The sequence below is a fragment of the Oenanthe melanoleuca genome, chromosome 3, assembly GCF_029582105.1.
Source record: "Oenanthe melanoleuca isolate GR-GAL-2019-014 chromosome 3, OMel1.0, whole genome shotgun sequence".
Classification (NCBI taxonomy): Eukaryota; Metazoa; Chordata; class Aves; order Passeriformes; family Muscicapidae; genus Oenanthe; species Oenanthe melanoleuca.
This window is the reverse complement of record NC_079336.1, coordinates 23510365-23533892: the sequence shown is the minus strand read 5'-3', so window position 1 is coordinate 23533892 and position 23528 is coordinate 23510365. Positions and strand designations below refer to the sequence as shown.

General features: G+C 36.9%; 1 protein-coding gene across 5 annotated transcripts in view; it reads left to right on the top strand.

Moving 5' to 3' along the window:
- The window catches only part of LOC130251804 (dystonin-like), a 285947-nt gene that overhangs the window by 146644 nt on the left and 115775 nt on the right, over positions 1–23528 (top strand). For 4 of the 5 annotated variants that reach the window (XM_056488730.1, XM_056488733.1, XM_056488732.1 and 1 more), the window contains 21 exons: positions 1223–1316; positions 1546–1700; positions 2552–3014; positions 3102–3230; positions 3430–3507; positions 3621–3782; positions 3888–3992; positions 5624–5719; positions 6807–6932; positions 7295–7447; positions 7701–7855; positions 8017–8143; positions 8625–8808; positions 9795–9952; positions 10278–10456; positions 10669–10807; positions 11564–11757; positions 14166–14328; positions 15033–15116; positions 15206–15313; positions 16082–16180. In XM_056488730.1, coding sequence (XP_056344705.1) covers positions 1223–1316; positions 1546–1700; positions 2552–3014; positions 3102–3230; positions 3430–3507; positions 3621–3782; positions 3888–3992; positions 5624–5719; positions 6807–6932; positions 7295–7447; positions 7701–7855; positions 8017–8143; positions 8625–8808; positions 9795–9952; positions 10278–10456; positions 10669–10807; positions 11564–11757; positions 14166–14328; positions 15033–15116; positions 15206–15313; positions 16082–16180 — 3151 coding nt within the window. Of the gene's footprint in view, positions 1–1222; positions 1317–1545; positions 1701–2551; positions 3015–3101; positions 3231–3429; positions 3508–3620; positions 3783–3887; positions 3993–5623; positions 5720–6806; positions 6933–7294; positions 7448–7700; positions 7856–8016; positions 8144–8624; positions 8809–9794; positions 9953–10277; positions 10457–10668; positions 10808–11563; positions 11758–14165; positions 14329–15032; positions 15117–15205; positions 15314–16081; positions 16181–20760; positions 23527–23528 lie in introns of all 5 variants that reach the window. The other variant, XM_056488729.1, reaches the window with a different exon arrangement.

Here is a 23528-nt window from a genome sequence, read left to right as displayed (position 1 = left end):
CTGAGCTCCAGTTTGCAAAACTAGCAGAGTCTGGCATTGCTGCAGGGGTGTGTCTGTGCCTTTGCCCAGCTCTGCTGGGTAAACAGTCACCTTATGGGATGGGTGTGGTTGCTCAGGAATCCTAAAAGCAGGGGCTGAAATACTGAAAAAATCACCCCAGCCCAAATTTTGAGTTAAAAAGTAAACATAAAAGCAGTGATCAGATTTTTCTTACTTATTTTCTGGTCAAAACAGCTAGAAACAATTGGCTGTGAATGTGGAAGAAGATGAAGGGAAATTTTCAGGGGGACAGTGTAGTGGGACAGGGCAGTTAGTGAAGATGCATGCTTGGACAGTGCAGGAATAATGGTAGGTTGGATGGTGTGTAGGTGTCTCAGATTATATTGTAATGAGCTGATTAGCCCTAATGCTCCCCCAGGTTTATTGTGCAGTTCTATTTGAAGGACAAGGAGCCCAGGCTGGAGGATATTTGTACTCTACTGTTGAGTGTGGATTTCTCCCTTCACTCCTTTTTGAAACTTTCCATTGAGGAGTCTGAGAGACACTGCAAAGTTCTTTTAGTTCTTACTTCATTTATAGTTATTTAGTGACACTTAAATAAAATATTTGGTGTGTCTGTTTCCTAGAGACGCCCCGTTGTTGCTGCCTAGTCTGTACTTGCAAAGCTTTAACGCAAGGTAGGGAAGCCAAAAACAAGGTAGCGTACATAGCCCCAGGTAAAATCCTTTGAAGAGCTGGCAGAACATTAATTGCTGGGTTATAAATGTGCATACTGAAGCCTATATAAAGGAGGAGTCGAGGTGTTTCAAAAGCCAGTAGTGGAATTTCATCCCTAGAAGCTGTACATTTTGCAGGAGTTTTATCTTCATTTTTCAGCAAATGCAAACAGCCAGAAGAAGGGTGCTCTGGATATAAAAATGAACAGCAGTAGTTACAGCTATCATAGCAGTGATTCACTGTTCAGCAACAGCACCAGTACTCGAACCAGCACTGACTCTAATGAGAATTTCCTTTCTGTTAATTGTGGTCCCACGCTGATTAGATCTTGTATAAGCTTTGGTAATGGAACCTTAGAAGGGAACAGGTAACTCAACATATGCATTTGTGCTTTGTGTTAGATGCTGTTGATTCTTTTGTTTGTTTTTAAAGTCATGCAACATGATTGTAAATATAAATAACATAGTACTTATTTGTTTTCCTGAAATGCTTTGGCATCATCTAGGTTGGAAATGCTGCAGCAAATTGCAAACAGAATTCAGCGGGACAGCCGGAGCTGTGAGGACAAACTGGTACTTGCCAGGAATGCTCTGCAGTCTGTAAGTCAGTCAGTGATTTTACTTCTCTGTATTCATAAATTTATAGAAGTTGAATGGCAAAAAATTCTTAAGGGTTTGTGAGGACAACCTTAATAGCTCTACTTTTATTTTCATTGTACCATTAAGGTAGCATTTCTTCAAGAAAATACCACCTAGAGTTGCCTAGAGTGTGTTCTGATACCTCTTTGGTTTAAGCTGCAAGGCTTATGACTTTCTCTTATTTATTAAGGACACAAAGCGATTGGAGTCAGGGCTCCAGTTCCAGCATGAAGCAGAGATAGCTGGGTATCTTCTTGAATCTGAGAATCTTCTCCGCCAGCAAGTGATTGATGCCCAAATTCTCATTGATGGAAAATACTATCAAGCAGACCAGCTTGTTCAAAGGTACATTACAATATATTTGTGTGAATAAATAAATGTCCCAAATATGGATTCCCATTATGGACAGAATTTTCAGTTCTTTATAACTATGCATACACTTTGTGGTCTGTCACTGGGCACCAAAATATCAGATATTCTGGTGAGTGCATTGCCCAAAAATGTTGAAGAGAACAGGAGCTATTTGTACTTATTTATGAAAATGAAGTCAACGCCTGAAGATGACTTAATGTTTACTAGATACCTGTGTGTAAAGATGTTAGCTTGTTTTATTGCAGATAAAATACATTTAGAATTTACTAACTTTGATTTTTGTAAATGGAGGTGAGATTTCTGGTGACAGCTGTAGGTGTATTAACAGGTAATAAGTGGGGTAACTTTAGGTTATATGTGGCACTGCATACAGTGTTGGCAGAAAGGAGCATTTAAACTGCACAATTTTGTTTTATGAAGAAGTTTTTTTTTATTCATCCTTGGACTGATTGAGATGAAGTGCATAACTCCTTGGCACTGAACTGCAGGTGTTTGATCCACCGCAACATGTAGTGTCTTGTAAGATATCTGGCTTGGTGATTGCTCCCTGGATTTGTGTATAGTGCATGTCAGTGCCTATGCCATCTTTTCAGTCTTTGCCTGATTTCTGCATTTATTATCTGTATAGAACTATAAGCTGATATTCCTGTACTTTCTGGTAAAAATACTTGCTTATAAATAAGTGCAACTAAAGCGTAAGAGATAATATGAGCTCATGTCACTATTCAGTTGATCATGATAAATTACCTTAATCATAATCATGATAAATTACCTTAATCATAAGCATTCATTGAGTTGTTTTTTGTTTAATTCTAATTTAATAGAGTTGCAAAACTTCGTGATGACCTGATGGCCTTACGGACCGAATGTTCTTCCGTGTACAGCAAGGGGCACGCGCTCACCACAGAGCAGACCAAGCTGATGATATCAGGAATCACCGAAAGCTTAAACTCAGGATTTACAACAAACCTAACACCTGAACTAAATGCTGCAATGACACAAGGTTTAACACCTACTTTGACTCCTTCCAGTTTGACATCTGGCCTTTCATCAGGTCTTTCTTCCAGACTGACACCAACCATCACTCCCGCTTACCCGTCAGGCATCCCACCACGGTTAATTCAGAGCTACGTGTCAGGGGTAGACAGTGGGACTCTGCAAACACTCAAACTGATGCAAATCAGGAAACCTCTTATGAAATCAGCTTTTGTGGATCAGAATTTGACAGAAGAAGAGGTGAACATGAAGTTTGTCCAGGACCTATTGAGCTGGGTGGAAGAAATGCAGGTAGCGATTTTTGCAGAAATAGTTTGCTTTCAATGATTATGTTTACCTTTTATAGACCATGGCTAATCTTTTCTTCCTGTTTGTAAGGTTCAACTTGATCGAGCAGAATGGGGTTCAGATTTGCCAAGTGTTGAAAGCCATTTAGAAAATCACAAAAATGTCCACAAAGCTATTGAGGAATTTGAGTCCAGCCTTAAAGAAGCCAAAATCAGTGAGGTACTGCACCATATTCTTAATTTCTTTACTTTCTTACTGAGTGACCCATAAACTAATGTTGAATTTTAGAACGTTGTTTTGGTTTCACAGTCTTACCTTTATTCCTGATCTCCACGTGATTTATTATGAAATTAGAAGGTGTAATGGTTTAACATACCTAACCTTTTTATTGTCTTTTGATCTCATTTACCAAATATAGATCCAAATGACTGCCCCTCTTAAACTCAGTTATGCAGAGAAGCTGCACAAACTGGAGAGTCAATATTCAAAACTCTTGGTAAGTTAACCATGCCTCTTCCATGTACAGCTTTTCAGTGTGCATAATTTCTGATAAGGGATGAGCTTTAAATTCTGATTTTTTAAAATCTTTTTATTTTCCTTTTAACAAAGAACACATCAAGAAATCAGGAAAGACATCTAGATACTCTCCACAATTTTGTGTCTCGTGCTACTAGAGAGTTGATATGGCTGAATGAAAAAGAAGAGGAAGAGGTTGCATATGACTGGAGTGAAAGAAACCCCAATATAACAAGAAAAAAGGAATATCATGCAGTATGTATTGCTAATATAATCCAGAGGGAATAATTAAGTGATCTTTAATAATTAGAGAGAGTTCTAAAACTTTTTTTTTTTTTTTTTTTTTTTTTCTGAAAAAAGGAATTAATGAGAGAACTTGATGAAAAAGAGGAAGTTATTAAATCAGTACAAGAAATAGCTGAGCAATTGCTTCTTGAAAACCACCCAGCCAGGCTAACCATTGAGGTAAGTTAACCAGCACCAAAACAAGAAAAGTTTTGGGATTTAAAAGAGCTATGTTTTGGGGGAAAAGAAGGCAAAGTTAGAGAAAATTAAACAAGACTCTAAATTAAAGGGGCCTTTTAAAAGTTCCTCTTCAGTATCTATATGTATTTATCTCCCAGTTTCCAAAAGTAGAAACACTTTTATAAAGTTACGGTTGCACCTTGGATTGCTTAGACAAAATCTTCTTAAACCCTAAAATTAATTGGTGTGTACAGATATTTCTTGTCATGCAACTTCTAGAGTTGTTGATACAAATTGAATTGACAGACTGAGGGCACAGAACAGTCCTTATGTGGTTTCTTTCCTATTGAACTGAAGGAAATTTCAGTAAGATCTTTTGTCATCACTTACTCTATGTGCAGACTCCTATTATGATTTAGGGTTGGTTTCATAACTTACGTGTCAGTGAATTATAAAACTTGTTTGGATGTTAAAAATCTGACCAGGTGATATGATTTACTTCAGGCTTGAATCTACCTCTACGTTATACATGTTATCAATTCACAGGAAAATTTATTGTAGCTGTTGTAGGGTCACAACAGGTTTTCTGAGGAGAATGTAAAACACTTTTCCTTGTAGACCTTCAAGGAAAGAGTAGATGCAGACAGTGAGAGGTAAAGACTGAAACAATAAAAGCTGATTTATTATAGAAGAATGAAAAAAGTCAGAGGAAATGTATTTTTATTGTTCTTCAGCTCTGCGAGTTTACACATGCAAAACTGGGAAACATGAAGAAAATCCCTCCCTTCCGTCCTTCTCATCTACTTTGAATAAGAAGTGACTGCAAAAATGTGGGCAATTCTGTTCTTTAGAAGCATAGGCTGTTCCAATGGGTTCTTGTTGGTGCAGCACAAACACACTGAGGATGCCTGTTATGAAACCATCACAGTCACGATGACTGTGCAGGTTGTGCTGTCCCCAGTGATGCTCTATTGGGATGTTTATAAAAATATCGTTTAAAAAATATCCTTTTCTACAGAACAACCTATGCATTAATGCATCAATTTGAAATTCCTGGAAGACAACGTTAAACCTGTTTGGAGCAGGGGGTGGCAGGAGTCGAACCCCGGGATGGGGGCGATTCCCGCGGGCAGGAGCGCCCCCTGCTGGCGAGCTCGGCTCCTGCTGCCGCCCAAAATCGGATTCGGCCCACGGGCCTGGGCGGGCTTTAACTGTGTTAATTAACTGTGCATTCAGTGCTAACTTCATATACACAGTGTGCCCAGGCAAGACTGCAGCTATTCGATTGAGTGAATAGGCACAGAACTGTAGGTGAGCAACCTCAGGAGTTGAATTCCAGTTATTGCTGGAAGCTCTCAGGGATTAATTTGACCAAATTCTGACCAGGCCAGAGGATGATTTCAATGATTTCACAGTCCTGCTGAGCAAGTTTTGTTATGTTTGACTGTGCTGTAGTGGCAGAGTTTCTTTCTCACATCTAATTGGAATTTTCCTTGCTGCAGCTTAGTTTTTCCAGGGTGAGGTGATCTGGTTTTAGCTGTTTGTGTTTCCTGCATTACTTTTGTTTCTGTAAAGATATGCAAGTTTTAATTTTCATTTCCATTTGTAAAATGTATCTCCCTTCCTCAAAGGCCTACAGAGCTGCAATGCAGACACAATGGAGCTGGATTCTTCAGCTCTGTCACTGTGTTGAACAACATTTGAGAGAAAATGCTGCATATTTTGAGGTAAGAAAGTAAATCAATCAGGATATGAAATATTTTAAGTTTTGCTCATAGCCAAAAAGTTCCACTGAAAGCTTTCACAGTATTTGTATAATTGGCATTTGTCTTGTACAATCAGTAGATGATAAGCCATGCTCCACTGTGTTGCCACACCTCTGTTTCTTCACTGCAGTTATGTCAGTTCACAGCAGATGAAAATCTGGCCTGAGATTGTTTCAGTGCTGCAGCTGCAAGTAGGTGCTCTGAGAATGAAACCTTGTTCTCTCCCTCTCGTGCACTACTGCTGTCAGTGGAGCTCTGTGGATGATGAGTGTGGAGGGTGGCTAGTGATGGCCATGGCAGAACCTCTTCTAGATGGCTATTCCAGGACTACTCAGAGCAAAAGGGAATGTGCAGCATTGATAATAAGCAGAGCAGAGAACACCCAGACACATCCCATGAAACACCCATCTGATTATCTCATTGTCACCCATCCACATACTCAGCAAATGATGAAGTTACTTGTCTATGAGCATGATAGACAGAGGAGTATTTTGGTTTTGAGCTCCTTGTGTCAGGGGGAATAAACTGGAATTCTGGATTTAAGAAATGGGGCTTAAGGGAAAGAATGGGTTACCCTTTCCAATTGTGCATAACCAGGACCCTTGTTTGGGTGTGCAGATTCCCTTGCAGAGCTGCCAGGTGTGGCAGTCATTTCCCTTCCTGCACAAAAAGTTTGCCCCAGCTGTGCTGCCTGGATTTTGCAGCTAGTTTCTAGTTTGTAGGCTGTGTCTGTGCTTTCTATATGAAAGTACTTTTAATTCCAAGGAAAGCAAAATTTTTTTCATTGTAGGAATGGTCATTAGCTGTAGATTAAATTTAGAATAAATTTTGCATGGAGCTCATACCAAGAATAACTGGTTTTAACAATGTGTGCCTTTTTGAAGAGTACATTTAGACATGAGATCATGAATAGCTGAGTTTGGTGCAGTGGTCACTTCAAGTGATGAGAAATGGTTATTTTAAAAAACAGCACTTTAAAACTTCAGTGTAGCTGATTCTGTATTTTTTAGGTTGTTTAAAAATAACCCAGATAATTATTTTATCCTAGTTTTTCAGCGATGCCAAAGAAGCCATGGAATATTTGAAGAATTTAAAAGATACCATATACAGAAAATACAGTTGTGATAGATCAAGCAGTCTTCATAGGCTGGAAGACCTTGTCCAGGAGTCCATGGTAAGATCTTTGGTAGGATCCTATTAACAGGAATTACAATGGAACAAGAAATGTGTAGGTTATAATGGCATATAAAATGTGTTAAGATTATTTGTTTAAAGTTAAGGAAAAATGCTGATTTTTCAGAACTTACAAATAAATGACTACTTTTCATAACTTTAAAACAGAGTTTTATTTATTTATATTTACAATACTAGATGTGGGAAGACAGTGGCTTCAGAAAGATACTTTGTTTTTGTAAAATGTTACTTTTAGAAAACAGTAGAATGAGTCAATGGAAAAAAAAAAGCATAACAGGATCAAAGAGGCAGTACTGTGTTCTGGGCATCTCTTATGACGTACTCTTTTCTTAACTGTTCTAGGAAGAAAAAGAACAACTCTTGCAGTACAAGAGCACAGTAGCAGGCCTTGTGGGAAGAGCAAAGGCAATAATTCAGCTGAAGCCAAGGAACCCTGACTGTGTACTCAAAACATCCATTCCAATTAAAGCCATCTGTGACTATAGACAAATTGAGGTTAGAAACTAAAATTTCCTCAAACCAATTACAGATGTAAGAATTCAGCTAAAGTTTCATTAATTGCCATGTTCCTGGAGAAAGCTGGGCTGTAAATTTCTTCCACCCTAGTAAACAAGAGCAAATCCTTTGGTTAGAACATTGGTTTTGTTGTTCTGCTGCTTGTTTGTTGACGGGATTTGCAGAAGTGCTTTGTACAATTATTTTGTAATGCTTGGCTCACCAAATTATTCTGCTTTTCTGTTAATGCTAGATAACTATTTACAAAGATGATGAATGTGTATTAGCAAACAACTCCCATCGTGCTAAATGGAAAGTCATTAGCCCAAGTGGTAATGAGGCCATGGTTCCATCTGTGTGCTTTACAGTTCCTCCACCAAACAAAGAAGCAATAGATACAGCCAACAGGTAGGGACAAAGTAAAACTACCTATTTTCTATTTAAATCTACTTACATGAAGCTTGGGTTAAAAGAATATCTTGCATTTTTTGTTGATTTTTTTTTCCTTTTTCTGTTTTTATGTGTTACCCTGATCTGAAGTTTGATTTATTTTTTTTGTTTCGTTTCAGGATTGAACAACAGTTTCAGAATGTTCTGGCCCTTTGGCACGAGTCACATGTAAACATGAAGAGTGTGGTGTCCTGGCATTACCTGACAAATGAAATTGAAGTTGTTAGAGCTGGCAATGTTGCCTCAGTAAGTGTTATAACTAGGAAGGGCTCTTAACCATTTACTGGGAAGCCATAGGACAACTAAAACTGTGTGAGATCACAAACCTGCAAAGAATATTTACAATACCAAAAATGACACTTTCCTACCCAATTTATCACTGTTACTGTTGGAAAGAGGAATCTGAGATAATTCTTGAAGTGTCCCTGCTGGTCCTTGCTAATGTTTGTTGCTGCATGGTGTTAGGTGGGTGAAATGAAGTCTGATGTCGGGTTGGCTTTACAGAGGCCGTTCCTGATGTGAAAGATTCAAAAGGATTTGCTGCTGAGTGTAAATTATCAGCTGTCAAGAGGACTCCAGCTAGGGAGCAGTGAGCTTTCAGAACCTCAATTCTTTACTTTACCATCTTAGTAATTGATCGGTGTTGCTTTTTGATAAAAAGCATCACAGGAACTGTGTGAGTGATGCACCATTGCTGACTGTGCTTTGGGTCTATAATCTGTTGCAGATAAAGACAATGCTGCCAGGTGAACATCAGCAGGTTCTAAGCAATTTACAGTCCCGCTTTGATGATTTTGTGGAAGACAGCCAGGAGTCCAAAATCTTTACAAGCTCTGATACAGCACAGCTGGAAAGGGAAGTTAATGTTTGCAAGCAATACTATCAAGAGCTTCTCAAGTCTGCAGAAAGAGGTAAAACTTAGCTTAGAACAGTAGAAAGATACCCTTATGGGAGAGATTTTGTTGTTTATCTTGAAATCTCTTTTATCATGGTGTTATTGCCTGTGTTCTTTTGAAAAAAAGTAATTTTAACAATGTGCGCAATTCCATTGGATAGAAAAATCTTTTTTTTAAGCTTTGTATATATTAAGCTATGTAAAAATATTGATGTGTTACAGAATATACAGAGTATAATAATGTAATATACAGAATATAATATATAATATACAGAATGCTACAAAAAATTTTACATTTAGGAATTTGTTATATGCATTACAGTTCACTGCTTAGTTCTGCATTCCTTGTTTTTGAATGCTGGAAAAACAGCTTGATTACTTTATTGAGTTCATAACAGAATGTCCTAGGGTGTCCCAAACTAGGGCACAGAATTAGAACTTTTTTCACCCTGTTAAGGCAAGAAAAACATCCTAGCTATTTTCCTAGCTCCACAGGATGCCTGTAGTTACTGCTCTCTTAACTCTAATTAACACTGTATTAATACAGTGAGAACAGAAAGCTTAAAATAGCTCTTCTGATTTACTGTCGAGTAGTTGATGACTTAAAGAAATACAGTCGTGCAAAGCTGATTACTTCATTAGTAAAGTTCACTTAACTTCAGGAAAGATGTGGTGCCCTGTGTATCTGAAAGAGGATTTATGTCTCTGATATTATTGATTAAAAGAATCAGTCACTGAATTTAGCAATGTTGCCATAGATATAATGCCTGTGCAGCATGATCACAGATAAATTTTATTTTTATTAAATCGTCTCATCACACATGAAAAATAACTAAGCCTTCCAAAGATTTGCCTTAAAACCAAAATTCCAATGGAAACTGATGTCATTTTGGCCAGTCACAAAAAGACCTGTAGAGCAGTGACTTTATAAAGTGTGAGAAGTTATGATGAAAATGACATGATGACTTTGCTGGCTAATATGTGCCTTAATTATTTCAACAGAGGAGCAGGAAGAATCTATTTACAATCTGTACATCTCTGAAGTGAGAAATATCAGACTACGACTGGAGAGCTGTGAGGAGCGGTTAATACGGCAGATCCGGACGCCAATGGAAAGGGATGATGTGCATGAGAATGTGCTTAGGATTTCAGAGCAGGAGGTGAGCCTTTGAGGAATCCTGTTTTACCTAGGAAAAGTTTTATTTAAAGAACAAATACATCCCAACTTTCGAGTGTAAGCCAGGAAGGTTTGAAGTGTACCTTGAAAGGAGGAGTCAAATATTTAGCTTGTGTTTGTGAGCAAAAAATGCTAATCAATGGCAATTCTGTTAGTTTTCCTATTACAAATACATTTCTCTTCAATTTTTTTCAATAGTGCCATCATCAAAGATGCAAAGGAGGGCAGACCTGTACTCATAGTGATATGTAGAGTATATATCAGGTTTATGTAGGATGAAAGCACTCTCAACACCTTTCATTTTACAGAAACTGAAGAAAGAACTGGATCGACTAAAGGATGACTTGGGAGTCATCACAGATAAATGTGAAGAGTTTTTCAGTCAAGCTGCTGGCTCACCTTCAGTCCCTACTCTGCGCTCTGAACTCAATGTTGTTATACAAAACATGAACCAAGTTTACTCCATGTCTTCCATTTTCATAGACAAGTATGTACTAGGCTGTCTTCCATCACACATGTTTTAGGTTACAGTTTTCTCTTAAATTAAAACTATTAGTATGAATAGTATTGATCAAGGAAAAAGGAGTTAACATTTTAACATTGCGTAAAAGGGTACCCTGTGACATGAAAAAGTTGAAAAACACAAATATGTTGAGTGTTGGTATTGATGGTTCAGTTAACAGGGGGTCTGTTTTACAGATTAAAAACTATAAATTTGGTGCTGACGAACACCCAAACAGCAGAATCATTAGTAAAACACTATGAAACTAAGCTGTGTGAAGAAGAAGCAGTAACGGCAGACAAAAACAATATTGAAAATCTGATGGGTACATTAAAGGTAAGAGATGGCTGCTGCTTTTCATGGGCAAATAAAAAGAATAAGACAAAAGCTGTCTTGTAGCACCTGATTTTGTTATGCTACACTCCATAGCGTATCAAACATTGGCTTATGTATTTAGTTTTAGGTGGTATTAGGATTGGTATTTCAGAAAAAATAGCAGTTTTGGAGCATTAGGACTTGGTTAGGTTGAAAACGTGTTCCTGCTATTGCAAAATATGTTGAAGTATCTGAACTTACAAAAGTGGCACTTGCTAATGCTGCAGTGATATTTTCTTTGCTCTGCAGAAGCAAATACTTAGGGTAACATAAACATGTATTTATGTTTATGAGAAATAGAAAGATTGAAGTTCAACATTTTTTGTTTGCTGTATATAACTCATTTTGATATTACAAATTATGAGTAATGCTTTTTTGCTAGATAGAATGATTGGCATCTGCCTAATAATTGTTTTTTGAAAGCTGTAGTTTATGAGGTGAGTGGGTTCATTTGATGTCTCTGTTTTGAACTATGCGATGTGGGGATTGTTGTTACTTAGAATTATTCTGCAGTTTATTCTTTCAGACCCATTCTGGTTGCCACTTGAGTATTTGAGCAAGCAGAAATATTAAAATATTAATTATTTAATTAATATTAAATTATTAATTGAAGATTTTAAAAAATTATTTATACAGCATAGTTGTGTAAAATATTAAATTACAAAATAGTGTCATAATTTAGGAGTTATTTGCAATTTTTTTTTAATCACCTACTAGCAATGGAGATCTGAAGTAGATGAGAAAAGACAAACATTCCATGCCTTAGAGGATGAACTGCAGAAGGCAAAGATGATCAGTGACCAGATGTTTAAAATGCACAAGGAACGTGATCTTGACTTCGACTGGCATAAAGAAAAAGTTGATCAGTTGGCTGAGAGGTGGCAAAATGTTCATTCTCAAATTGAAAATAGGTTTGTATGACTTATTATTATAATCTGTTCATGTTTTTACTGTTTTGTAAACAGTACAATTTTGTTTTGTTTTTTTTTTTTTTTTCTTTCTTTCTTAATTTCTAAGGAAAAACAATCAAACAAAAGTTAAAACAGGTCTGCATAGTTTTCGGAACTGTTTTTGGGATGTGCTGAGATGAGGACCTTTATTGTGCTGTTGACAACATTGCCTTACTTTTTCACTGGAAATGTGTGTGATTGTTAAGCTCCAAAAGATGAACAAGATACAGAAACTTACTACTTACTGATACACAGTGGAGATAAATTGTCTTTTTTCTTAAAAAAGAAACAAACCTGCAGAAATGCCTGGCAGTCCTATGGAAATACCATCTGTTTCTCCACATAACTAGTTCTGATGGGTTAAATTGCTGAGCTGATTCATCAGTTATGATTGAATTAATGTTAATTTGCTTTTAATTACTCAACTGTTAAGTCTGGAAGTTCTTAACTTCCCGTGGCTTCTGTGATAGTTTTTGGTGCAATAACTTTTTGGTGAAGTGCCTTTTATATTTTTAAATATCCGGTAGAGATAGTGCTCTAAATTCAGTCCTTTACTATCAAGTTGATACTTGGTGAAAAATGTTGCTCAAGTGCACATGCCTACACAGGTGTGCAGATACAGCAGAACACACCTATACCTGTATTTCTGCTGTATTTCTGAAGGAGATGTCCATACATGGCATTCCTGGAAATGCTTTTTCCTTAAGTGTCTACAGTCCTGTTTCCTGTATGTAAAGGAAGCAGAACTGTAGAGGCTGCAGGAAAAAGTATTCAGGAGTTTTGTACTGTGCCATCTGAACTTAACTCCTTTGAAATGTACTTTAGCTTGTCCTTTTAGATGACCTGAAAAAGAACACTGAAGATAGTGCTGTTGATGTAAAAGTTCATACAACAAGCTATCACATTTTTGTCCTCCTTTTCTAAGGAGTGAATATACATTCAAGTGCAATATTGAAGTTATGCACTTGTAATTTATTAGTTTAGTTGTGTCTGTTTAACATTGCTGGAAGTTAGAAGATGGGAAAAAGGTCACTTATTTAAAGCTGACTGCAGAATAGCTAGCTTAAGTTCCACCTCTGATTTTTCATCAGTTGTTAGTGTGACATAATTTAAATGTTTAAACAGTAGTTTTATGAGGTACTTAGTGTTCTAAGTAATAAATGTTCTTATTTCTTCAAGAGAGTAAGCATGAGGCACATGCTCTCCTTTCAGGACTGTATCCTGAACAGAATATGCTGAAAAATTACTGCTAATACGTGGTGGCTTCTGGTGCAAATAGGACAGATTGTGGTAACTGCAGTACAGAGCTGTAAACAAGCTGCTTTCTGCAAATATCTCTGCTTTTTCCTACCAGCTTGACACTTATAATTATACAAAATTTATGTACAAATATTGGCTGCAGTTATCATGATCTCTTTTTCATGGTTATTAACTTTAAAACATGCTTAAGTACAAACCTGAGCAAAAAAATTTTCTTTGCTTGCTCTTTTTCAATCTCCTTTTGGCATCTTAAGAACAGTACTAGAGCAATTAAAAATATTTATTCCAAGTTGAACTGTAAGAGGTTGTTTAGTTCTGTTTATTCTGCAGTATTGAGTGGTCATATATATATGATCTTTCAAGCAGAATCATAGAATATCCTGAGTTAGAAGGAACCCACTGGGATCATCAGGTCTAACTCCTGGCTCTGTGCAGAACAACCACCAAAATCACACCATGATAACAAGTAGCAGTATAAGGATCATGAAAGAAAAACTGTCAGTGTCTCCCTCAGAATGGAAATGACTTTAAAGAAATACACAGAACTCTCTTTTCAGGTCAAAAACTTGATTTAAAATTAGATGTACATGATCAATTATTTTTGCACATTAGCATATTTACAGTCTTTAGCTTTAGTGTAGGTCCTGCTGTTTTGTGGGAGGCATGGAGAGTATGGTGAGCCATTACCTGACTTCAGCATGGCACACACTCCTTCTCCATTCACAGGGCACATTTTAAATGCTCTCACTTCTTGTAGCAGAGCTGATTGCTATAGCAGAGCCCTCCCTCTTTCTTGGGGTTTCCTTGCTTCTGGAGTTTCAAGCAGTTGAACATGCTAATGAGGGTTATATAGAATTCTTCTAGAATTTGTGTTCTAGGATTTCTCCTGGATGTCCTTCATGACAAATGAAAGAGTTCCTCAATCTTAGAGCCCTAGTGTATGAGAAGTGAATTTGCTGTTTAATTAGTGTTACTTCACAGTTTATACAGTAAACTGTAACAGAGCTAAGGCATTTGAAGCCTTTAAAACTGTATTGGTCATAGTGTTGTATTTTTTGTCTTTAATATTAATCTTCTCCTCTTTGATTTGTCTTCAAAATTAAAATCAGGTTGCGTGACTTGGAAGGTATTAATAAATCTCTGAAGTATTATAAAGATACTTACAATTCTTTGGACACTTGGATTCAACAAGTGGAAGACACTCAGCGGAAGATTCAAGAAATACATCCTGAAAATAGCAAAGCATTGGCTAAGCAACTGAACCAACATAAGGTATGAAAGGGATGTCTCTGTGGTAAACCACTGTGTTAAGCACTAACCAAAGAATTACAGTATCAGTGATCTCAATCTTGTTTATTAATATGAGGGGCTTATATCCATCAGCCCCTACTGTAAAGCTCCAAGTAATCACCAGATTTTATGATTTTGTGTTTATAGTGCAACCATAAATATATCACCCAGTGACTGTTGTCACTGTTTTACAGACCAGATTGTTGGTCCTGAAGTGTGCAAGGACATCAAAACTTTAAAATTCTGGACTTGGCTTACCACATAATTTCATATTCAGTGCTGCTTTTTTTAATTTATGGACATGTGGAAACATTTTCATGGAAGCAGAGCTAAACTCAACATCTGTCTCCTGCAAGAACAAAATGCAGTATAAATAGACAGGATAATAAATTATATGCATTACATGATATATTCCTGATTTTGTTTTAAGTTCATTCACCAACTATTAACCTGCCAGGTTTTCTCACTACTTTCTGTAACTTTACTTCTTACCGTAAATCTGATAAAGCTGAGGACATAGGCTTGAGCATAATTACTTGTACACATATTGATAGGAGCATATTAGGCAAAGTAGATGTAAACAAACCATCTATTTATGTTACTAATGTTAGATAAAGTAGAAATGTTAATTATAATAGTAATAAAACCAACTTTTTAAGGTGAAAATGTACATTCATATTTTACAGATGCTGGTTTCAGAGATTGAAATGAAACAAAGCAAAATGGATGAATGCCAGAAGTATTCAGAACAATACTCAGCTGCTGTGAAGGTAGCAATAACATTACACTTATAATCCTATTTTTTTAGTGTCAGTATCATGTGTAATGCCAATGATTTTGTGTATTTTCTCTTGTACAGGACTATGAGTTGCAGACCATGACCTACAGAGCTATGGTTGACTCCCAACAAAAATCTCCAGTAAAGCGCCGAAGGATGCAAAGTTCATCAGACTTCATTATTCAAGAGGTAAATGGGTTTCTCATGACAGGAAAATGTGAGTCTTTGCTTAAAACAGAGTAAACACAAGAGTTCAGTTTTGGATTTATTAATGATTAAATATGGTAACCCAAGAAAGACTGGGTTTTTTCTCTATAGATACATGATATAAAAAAATATTCTCTTGTTCCTTATGCTACATTTCGGTAGCAAGACAGTATAATGCAGTTGATTAAAAAAGTCACCCAAATTATAAAAAGCTGTATGAGACCTGTAAACTCAGTAAAATTGCTTCAGTAAAACTGTTTAGAATTACCTCTGGTCTGGATCTTGATCACAGTAAGCAAGAAGTTCATCTTGACCATAGTAAAACCTACCTCTTGACCATAGTAAAACCTACCAGATCTGGACACTTTGATAATTCTAAGGTAAATCAGCCCCATTTGGGTGAGAAAGATTAATCTATCTCTCTGCTACCTGTTAGAGATGGGAATAGTGACAAGCATGGCTTGCACCTCTTAAAACTTTTTCTTACAGCGGGAAGAATCAAATGAATGTCAAGACAAAATAATCTCTTCTGTTTCTTCTTGTGGATCTGCTCATAGATCCTTAGAATATATTTGTTCAAGCGCACCTTGTAGACAGCACTGAATTTTGGAATAGAAATTAGAACTTTAGATTGCACACTCATGATTTTGAAATCAAAATCAGGTTCTAGAACAATGTCTATCACTTCTTTCAGGCTTAATGAGAGTGTTCACCTCTCTGACACTACCCCTCCCTTTTGTTTCTCCACAGTTCATGGATTTACGGACCCGGTACACTGCCTTAGTGACCTTGATGACCCAGTACATTAAGTTTGCAGGTGATTCTTTGAAAAGACTGGAAGAGGAAGAGGTAGGTCATTCTCTGGCAGCCAACCAAGCAAAAAGAACATCTAGGCAAACAAAATGCAATATACCTGTTGGAATAATTCACAGAGTTACCAGCAGATGTGGAAAACTAAAATTCCTTATGTAGTGCACATTATGCAGGAATGTAGCAGTGTTAGCACTATTATCATTCAGATAAGCAAAATCCTGTACCATCCATACATTTTGCCAGCTCTTCCACCTAGAAAGATCATATATGATTTGTTGAATTCTGATGGAGATGTAGTTTAAATTTAAATACTAATACTTTCAGTTTTAATACCCTAGGGCTTGATCTTCTGGATAAAAGCAGACATTAAGATGAAGGCAAACTCACAGTATATACCCTATGTATACATATTTTTAGTATTGCATAGTATGCATTCTGGTCCACTTAACAACCTACAAGGAAGTTCTTTCAACAGGGAGAGGAGATGCCCTCTTAATTAATTTCTGAAATAGTTTGATCTGTTCTGTTACTTCTTTTCCTTCTGCCTTTCCACTGTATTAATTCCTTGGGGTCAAACAGCATTTTATTTATTCTTATTGTTGGATCTTGCAAGAGTAGATATTGAAATTAGCCAGACAAATTACTCAAAAAATTTGCTGCAAAGCAAATCTTTCAAATAATTGAGAAAAAAACCCCAAACCTTCTAAATTTTTCACTTTTTTTGAAAACTGTCTTTTAGAAAGAGATTATATAGTCATTCTTTGAGGACTACATTGTTTAAGTATAAACTGTATAAATTAGATAAAATTGGAGAACACTACTCTATGGGTATAAATTTTAATATGATTTTTAATGAAAAAACAGTTCTTAAATGAATGTTATATAATTCTGGTGCTGATTTTGTCTTTATTGGCTTTTCTTGCTATTGAATACATCTGAACCAACACTAACAACAGCATGTATCTTTGGGCATCATCAAGTGGTGGAGCAAACTGATGGAAATGCATAATGTTTGTTGATAAGTTGCCATTTTAACTGAGGATGTAGTATGACTAATAATGATAATGGCATCAAGGATAAAAAGTCAGCCAAAGAAAAAGGATCAAGAAATCTGTGAACATTGATAGACTTCGTGTCCTTCAAGAAAAAGTGGAATTCTTCAAAATGTTTAAAGTTTCAGTCTGCTCTGAGTCTCCAGGATTGCTTTTTTTTGCAATCAAGTACCCCCATCTTCCTTCCTCCTCTACCCCCTGTCAGCCTTATGAATCTTTGGTAGCGTCTTTGAAGATAATTTAAGCAAGTTTCCAATCTCAAAATAATATAATGGGTTTTTTTCTGTTTAATTAGGGTAGCAAATCAGAAAAAGAATAATCTTTTTCAAAAGAGGAATGAGGCTTTTTCTTCTGGGAAGAAAAATTCTTCACAGACCTCTGAAGTCTGTGATTGTTCCAAGACTTTCTTATATGCAATCTCTCTTCCTACCTCTCAGTAGTGGCATTAAGAAAACAGAGGATAAGGAATAAATAAGATACTTTCCATCATATCTCAGTTTAATCCATGTGCTGTCATGCTCAGAGTTTACCAGAAGAGAATCAACTCCAGCAACCTGTGAAGTCAGCTGAAGTCTTTCAACATTTGGGATGTAATGAAGATCTTGAATTGAGAGAAGAAAAGAAACACAATGAAAGCATGATGGATGTGGAATATTTGCAAAACCAAAACTCTTCCAGTAAACCTGAATACACAGAAAACAAACTGAAAATGAACAGAAGAAAAATAACTCTAGACAGATATGATAAAATCAAAACTGGTAGAACATTTAAACAACTTCTAAATTCCAGTGGTCAGGAAAGTAGCATTAGTGGTAACAGAGACAGTAAGCTGCATACAGAGCAGGAGAGTTTAATGGGTTTTGGTAACCAAAGCAAAGAAGAAAAAAATGGCAGAAAAGATTGTCTTGTTTCAACTAAAATCTGTGTGAGTGTGAACAATAATCCTGGTGAAATGTTAAATGAGCAAGTTGCTAATGGAGAGAGACAGAAAACAGAGGGGAAATCAAAGAAGTTGCCTGTAGTGGAAATGATACACAAAACCATAGGAAAAAAGAATTCAAGAAAGGCAGGGAATCATGTTTCAACAAAGGAAGAATGTGAGATGCAATCAGAAACTGATTTTGAGCTAACAACAAAGAAAGCTGAGGTAACTCCAAAAACTGCAAAGCAGGCCCTGGGTATCAGCCCTTACAAACAGCATTTTTCACAGAGAGCTCATTTTCAGTGCCAGCATGAAGAGCATTGCTTTACAGAAAGCAAAAGCCATAATACTTTAAAATCTGCAGACAGTGAGTTTCAAATGTGTGGTGAAAAAGGTGATTCTCTTTCAGGTGCAATGGATGCAACATCTTTAGACAAAGTTGCATCCTCTTTCAGAGAACTGGCAGTGCACAGTGGAAGTGAAAAAACAAAGTTAAATTTGCAGTCTATGAGCAACCCAGGTGTTTGCCATGTTGAAAGGAATACTGACAAACTGCAGAAAGCACCTCTGGGTAAAGATTACTTCCCCATAGAAAATGAAATCCTAGAAAAATCAAATTTAAATTCAAATAAAGCCAAGAATACAGAGCAAGAAATTTTGGCTGTTTCTTCAGGAAATATTTCAGTGAGTCACTGTGCAGCAAAAGTCTCTGAATCCTATCCATTCGATTTTCAAGTATCACCAGTGCAGAATGATCAACATTTAGGTACAGAATTGTTAGGAAATGCTGGTGATTTAAATGCAAATTTAGGTCTCTCAGGAATTTTTTCTGGAGGAGAGGGTAATTTTCCATTAGCAGAACATGAGCTAGCAAAAAAGCTTCTTAGTCACTATGAGAAAGTAAGTGTGAAGAAAATACCTCAGGGTAACACTTATGGTTTGGACAACATAAATAGAAGTGGGAAGAAGCAGAGTGGAGAAGACAGGCTAGAGCAGGGTCAGAAATGTAAAGATTTGCTAGTTTCAGAAGGAGACAGTCAAGATGAGGGTAATAGCAAAAAGGTCCCTGGAAAAACCACCGAACTCCAGAAAGCATTAAGTGAAAAAGTAGGCACAAAAGCCTCATTTGAAAAAAAAGAAAAGCAAAAAAAGAGCAAGAGAGATAATGAAGAGAAAAGGAGCACAACTATTATTAAGGTACCAGAGCTTCTGTGCAATACAAATGAAAAAGTTAATCCAAGAATGATTCTAAATCAATGCAAATCAACCTTTGAATTGCAAAGTATGTCAAGGTCAAGTGATTTAAGATTGATTGAACATAATTTAGACAATGAATATGCTAATCAGGTATCAATTACCATGCATTTTGAGATGCTTAAGACTTTAAAGTACTTAGAAATTAATTTTTATGTTTATTTTGTGTTAATATTTGCCATCCTTTTCTCCACCCAACTGATGCTCAGCATGTTGATTAGAAAAATGAAATCTAAGAAGATACAGTTTGTTACTGTATCTATATTTTTAGATCTTCTTTTTCAAGCATAATATATTAGATTTTGTGTTTATGGGAATATAAAAGATCTCATAATAAATAAATTTAAATACTTTGTTTCTATTAGGGACTGTTCAAAATTATAATACAGGGAAATAGAGAGAGGAACTGAAGAAGCTGCCTTTGCATTAGCCTTTTAAGAAACATTTCAGATACCATATGAAAAATCAAGTAAATCTGGTAAATTTTAAGTAACCCAATGGTTTGTTTGTTTGAAAACATTGCTGTCATTACCCTTCATGCCCTGTTTGTATGATCATAGGAGTATAGGTGTGCTCTTACTTCATGTTAGCTCACATTTGGTAACTTAGCACCACAGCAGTGCTAATGAAGACAAGGTATGTAGAGTTTCAACCATATTATTACTGGTGATTACACTTCTTGCTGAAAAGACTTGCTCTGGATCTGCCAATATATAGAGACTACCAGCCAACTGGTTTTCATTAGGATTTCCCTGATTGCCATGTTTACACTTCAGTGCCTGCTCTGCAGAACAGCTGTGCCCTTCGTGGTCCCCCAGCTGAGTCAGCGGGGGCACTGAGCTGGGGAGCACACTGTGGAGCACAGATGCACAGGGGTTTGGATGCTGCTCTTTCTGCTGCATCTCGGCTCTAAGATACTTGTTCTTTTCTTGGAGGGGATTTCCAAACTTTTCTGGTGTCATTTTGCTTGCAAGCTTAAATCCTTCTTCCAGCTCCTGCTGAACTGATTAGGAAATGGTAGGCCACTTTCTCCTTGGGAATTCTTTACACTGTGTTTGGGTCATTGTTTGCTCTACCTATTTGTTTGGAGAGAAAGCCAAAGTGAGCAGTTTGGTGTTGCTTTCTGCTAAGAGCCATCTGACTGAAGTGAGAGGCTTCAGGACTTCTTCGCTTTGTGGATTTGTCTGTCAAGGGTTTCACATTTGGCTAATGCTAACTTCCTGAAGCTTTCAAGAGAAGGTGATGGTGGTGGGAACTGCTCATCCTGCTTTCTGGACATACCATATATGCATGAGTAAGTATTTTCCCTTCTGCTTTTCTAAAATCCTAATATGTTCCATATGCTGTATTACAAAAAGTGCATTCCAATTTATCTTATTCATTTACAGATTTTAAAGAATAAGGAAGCATCTGCACGTCAGGCGTATTCAGATCTATTGGCACGGCAAAACAGCACAGCTGATGAGAATAAAAAGCTCATGGGAAAGGTAAAAACCCTTGAGGAGATGTTGGAGAATATGAAGAAACAAAAAATCCAAGTGGAACAGGAGCTCCCTAAAGTGAGAGAAGCTGCAGAAAAAGAGCGGAAGAAGCAGCAAAAGGAGATGGAGGAGATCTGTCTTCAGAAGACCAAGGCTGAGCAAGAGGCAAAGCAGTGTCGTGTAGACCTAGAAAGCATTGAGAGAGAGAAAGCAGATGCAGAGCAGGAGTTGGAGTCTGTAAGGCAGTTCATTATCCAGGCAGAGACTCAAAGGAGTATACTGGAAGAAAACCTCCGTGCTTTTCGAAATCAAATAGAAGAAAGCACTTTTACCAGAAGAAACCTTGAAGAGCTTCTAAGAAGAAAGGATACTAATCTTTATGATTTAGAGAAACAAAAGAAAACCTTGATGCAGGAACTGAAGAAAAAAACAGATGGAGAAGAGAAACTTATGAAGCTCATCAAGCAAATAGAACAAGATCTTGACTTTAAAAACCTATCAGAAATAAAGCTGCAAGAAAGAGAGAGAACTGAATGCAGAAGGAAGGTTATTGAAGGCACATACTCTGTAACTAGAGAAATTTCCCTGCCAACTTTCACAGCTGGGCAAGGCAGCCAGTGTAGGATTGATTCTGAAATGACAAGTTTCCAGAAGAAACTAGAAGCCAAAAAAGTAGAAGAGCTCAAACAAAAGATAGATGAGTTGACTCTTGCTAACAAAAAAGCTGATAAAACTATTAAAGACCTGAAATATGAACTGAATGAAATTGAGCTTCAAAAATCATCAACAGAAGAAAAGTCTCGTTTATTGAAAGAAAAACTAGATAAAGTCAACAGTGAACTTAAATGCCTAAAAATTAAGCTGGAGGAAAAAGACCAAGTAGAGCAGGGATATTTGCAACAGTTGAAAGAACTGGACAGGCAGCTTCAGAGAACCACAGGTAAAGCTGAAGAGGTGATGCAAGAAAATATGGATCTTAAAAAACTTAAGATGAACTACCAGGAGGACCTGAAATCTGTTCAGCAAGAAAAGACACAGCTAAAAAGAGAAATAGAAGAATTAACCAGATCACAGACAAAAACTGAAATCACTATCAAACATTTAAACTCACAGATCAGTTCTCTTCAAAAAGAGAAGCTGGCAGCTGAACACAGAACACAGTCATGCAAAGGAGAAGCAAATAATCTTCAAGACCAATATAAGAAAATTAAAGAACAGTTGCTTCAAAAAACAAAAGTAGAGAAAGAAAACCAGCATGAAATTCAGATGCTGAAGAATGAATTAACCAAAAGCAATCAGGTTTCAGAAACATTGAAACAACAGATAGAAGATCTTAATAAATGGAACACTGAAACAAAACTACTGATGAAGCAAATTCAATCCGAATCAGAGAAGATGGCTTTGGAAAAACAAAATATTCAGAGGAAAAATGATGCATTGAAAGCCCTAGCAGATGGTTTCAAAGAACAGTTGCGTACAACAAATGAACAATTGCACAAACAAACAATACTTGAGCAAGAATTCATATGTAAAATCAAAAGCCTAGAAGTTGATCTTGCAAAAGCAAAAGACTTAGCTAGTGACTATAAACAAAAATGTGATAAACAAAATGCTTCCACCCTTAGCATTGACCGGGAGGTTAAAAATTTAAGTGCTCAGATGAATGCTCTAACTGTGGAAAAGAGAATGAGTGAGCAGAAGATAGCACTACAACAAGCTCATATACAAGAACTGAGTAGCAAATTAAAAAAATTGCAGGATGAACTCCATCAAAAGACTATGGATGAACAGATGGCACGCAAGAAGATGATTCTGTTTCAGGAAGAATCCATTAAGTTTAAACACTCTGCAGAGGAATTTAGGAAAAAAGTTGAAAAATTACTGGAATCCCATAGCATCACAGAAAAGGACATATCTGGTATAAAATTAGAATGTGTTGCTCTTCAGCAAGAAAAGCATATGGCTGAGGAAAACATCATGTTGTACAAGAGGCAAATGGAAGATCTGCAAGAAAGGCTTAAAAAATGTCACGAACAACTACAGCAAGGGAAGCAGGCTGAAATGGACTATCACCAGAAGTGCAGGAAACTCGAGGAAGAACTGGAAGCGCAGAAGCGCATGGTCGAGAGCTTGAAACAGAAGATGGATCTGCAGGTCAGGGAGAGTGAACACAGGTTTCTTTCATTTCAGAATGAAGTTCAGCAAAATAATAAGCTCCAAGATTCTGGATTTAAATTGAGCTGTGAGAGAAGAGGGAATGATCTCAGTTACCTGAGTGAGACTGCAGCTAAAGAATTTGAACAGCTTCCTCCACGTACAAAACCAAGCTCACCTCTGTTAAGGCAGAAACAGGAAAGATCAGGTTTTAAATCTGATCAAATAGAAGAAAATACTGTGTATGTGAGTGCTGATGATACAGTACCTAGAGAGGTGCAGTTTCAGATGTCAAGCATAAACCAATCACTAGAAGATTCCAGTTCCCAGTCATTTACGGAGTTTGTTTCGCAGATGAGTACACAGTTCCAGATAACTTTTGATAAAGCAAGCCAAATCTCTGGAATATCTGAAAGGGACACACTGAGAAACAGGAACCTACACAGTTCCAGACAAACCATTAGACATGGAGAAGACACACAGCATGAATTAGGAGTGGTAAAACTGCATCCCTTGGAGGT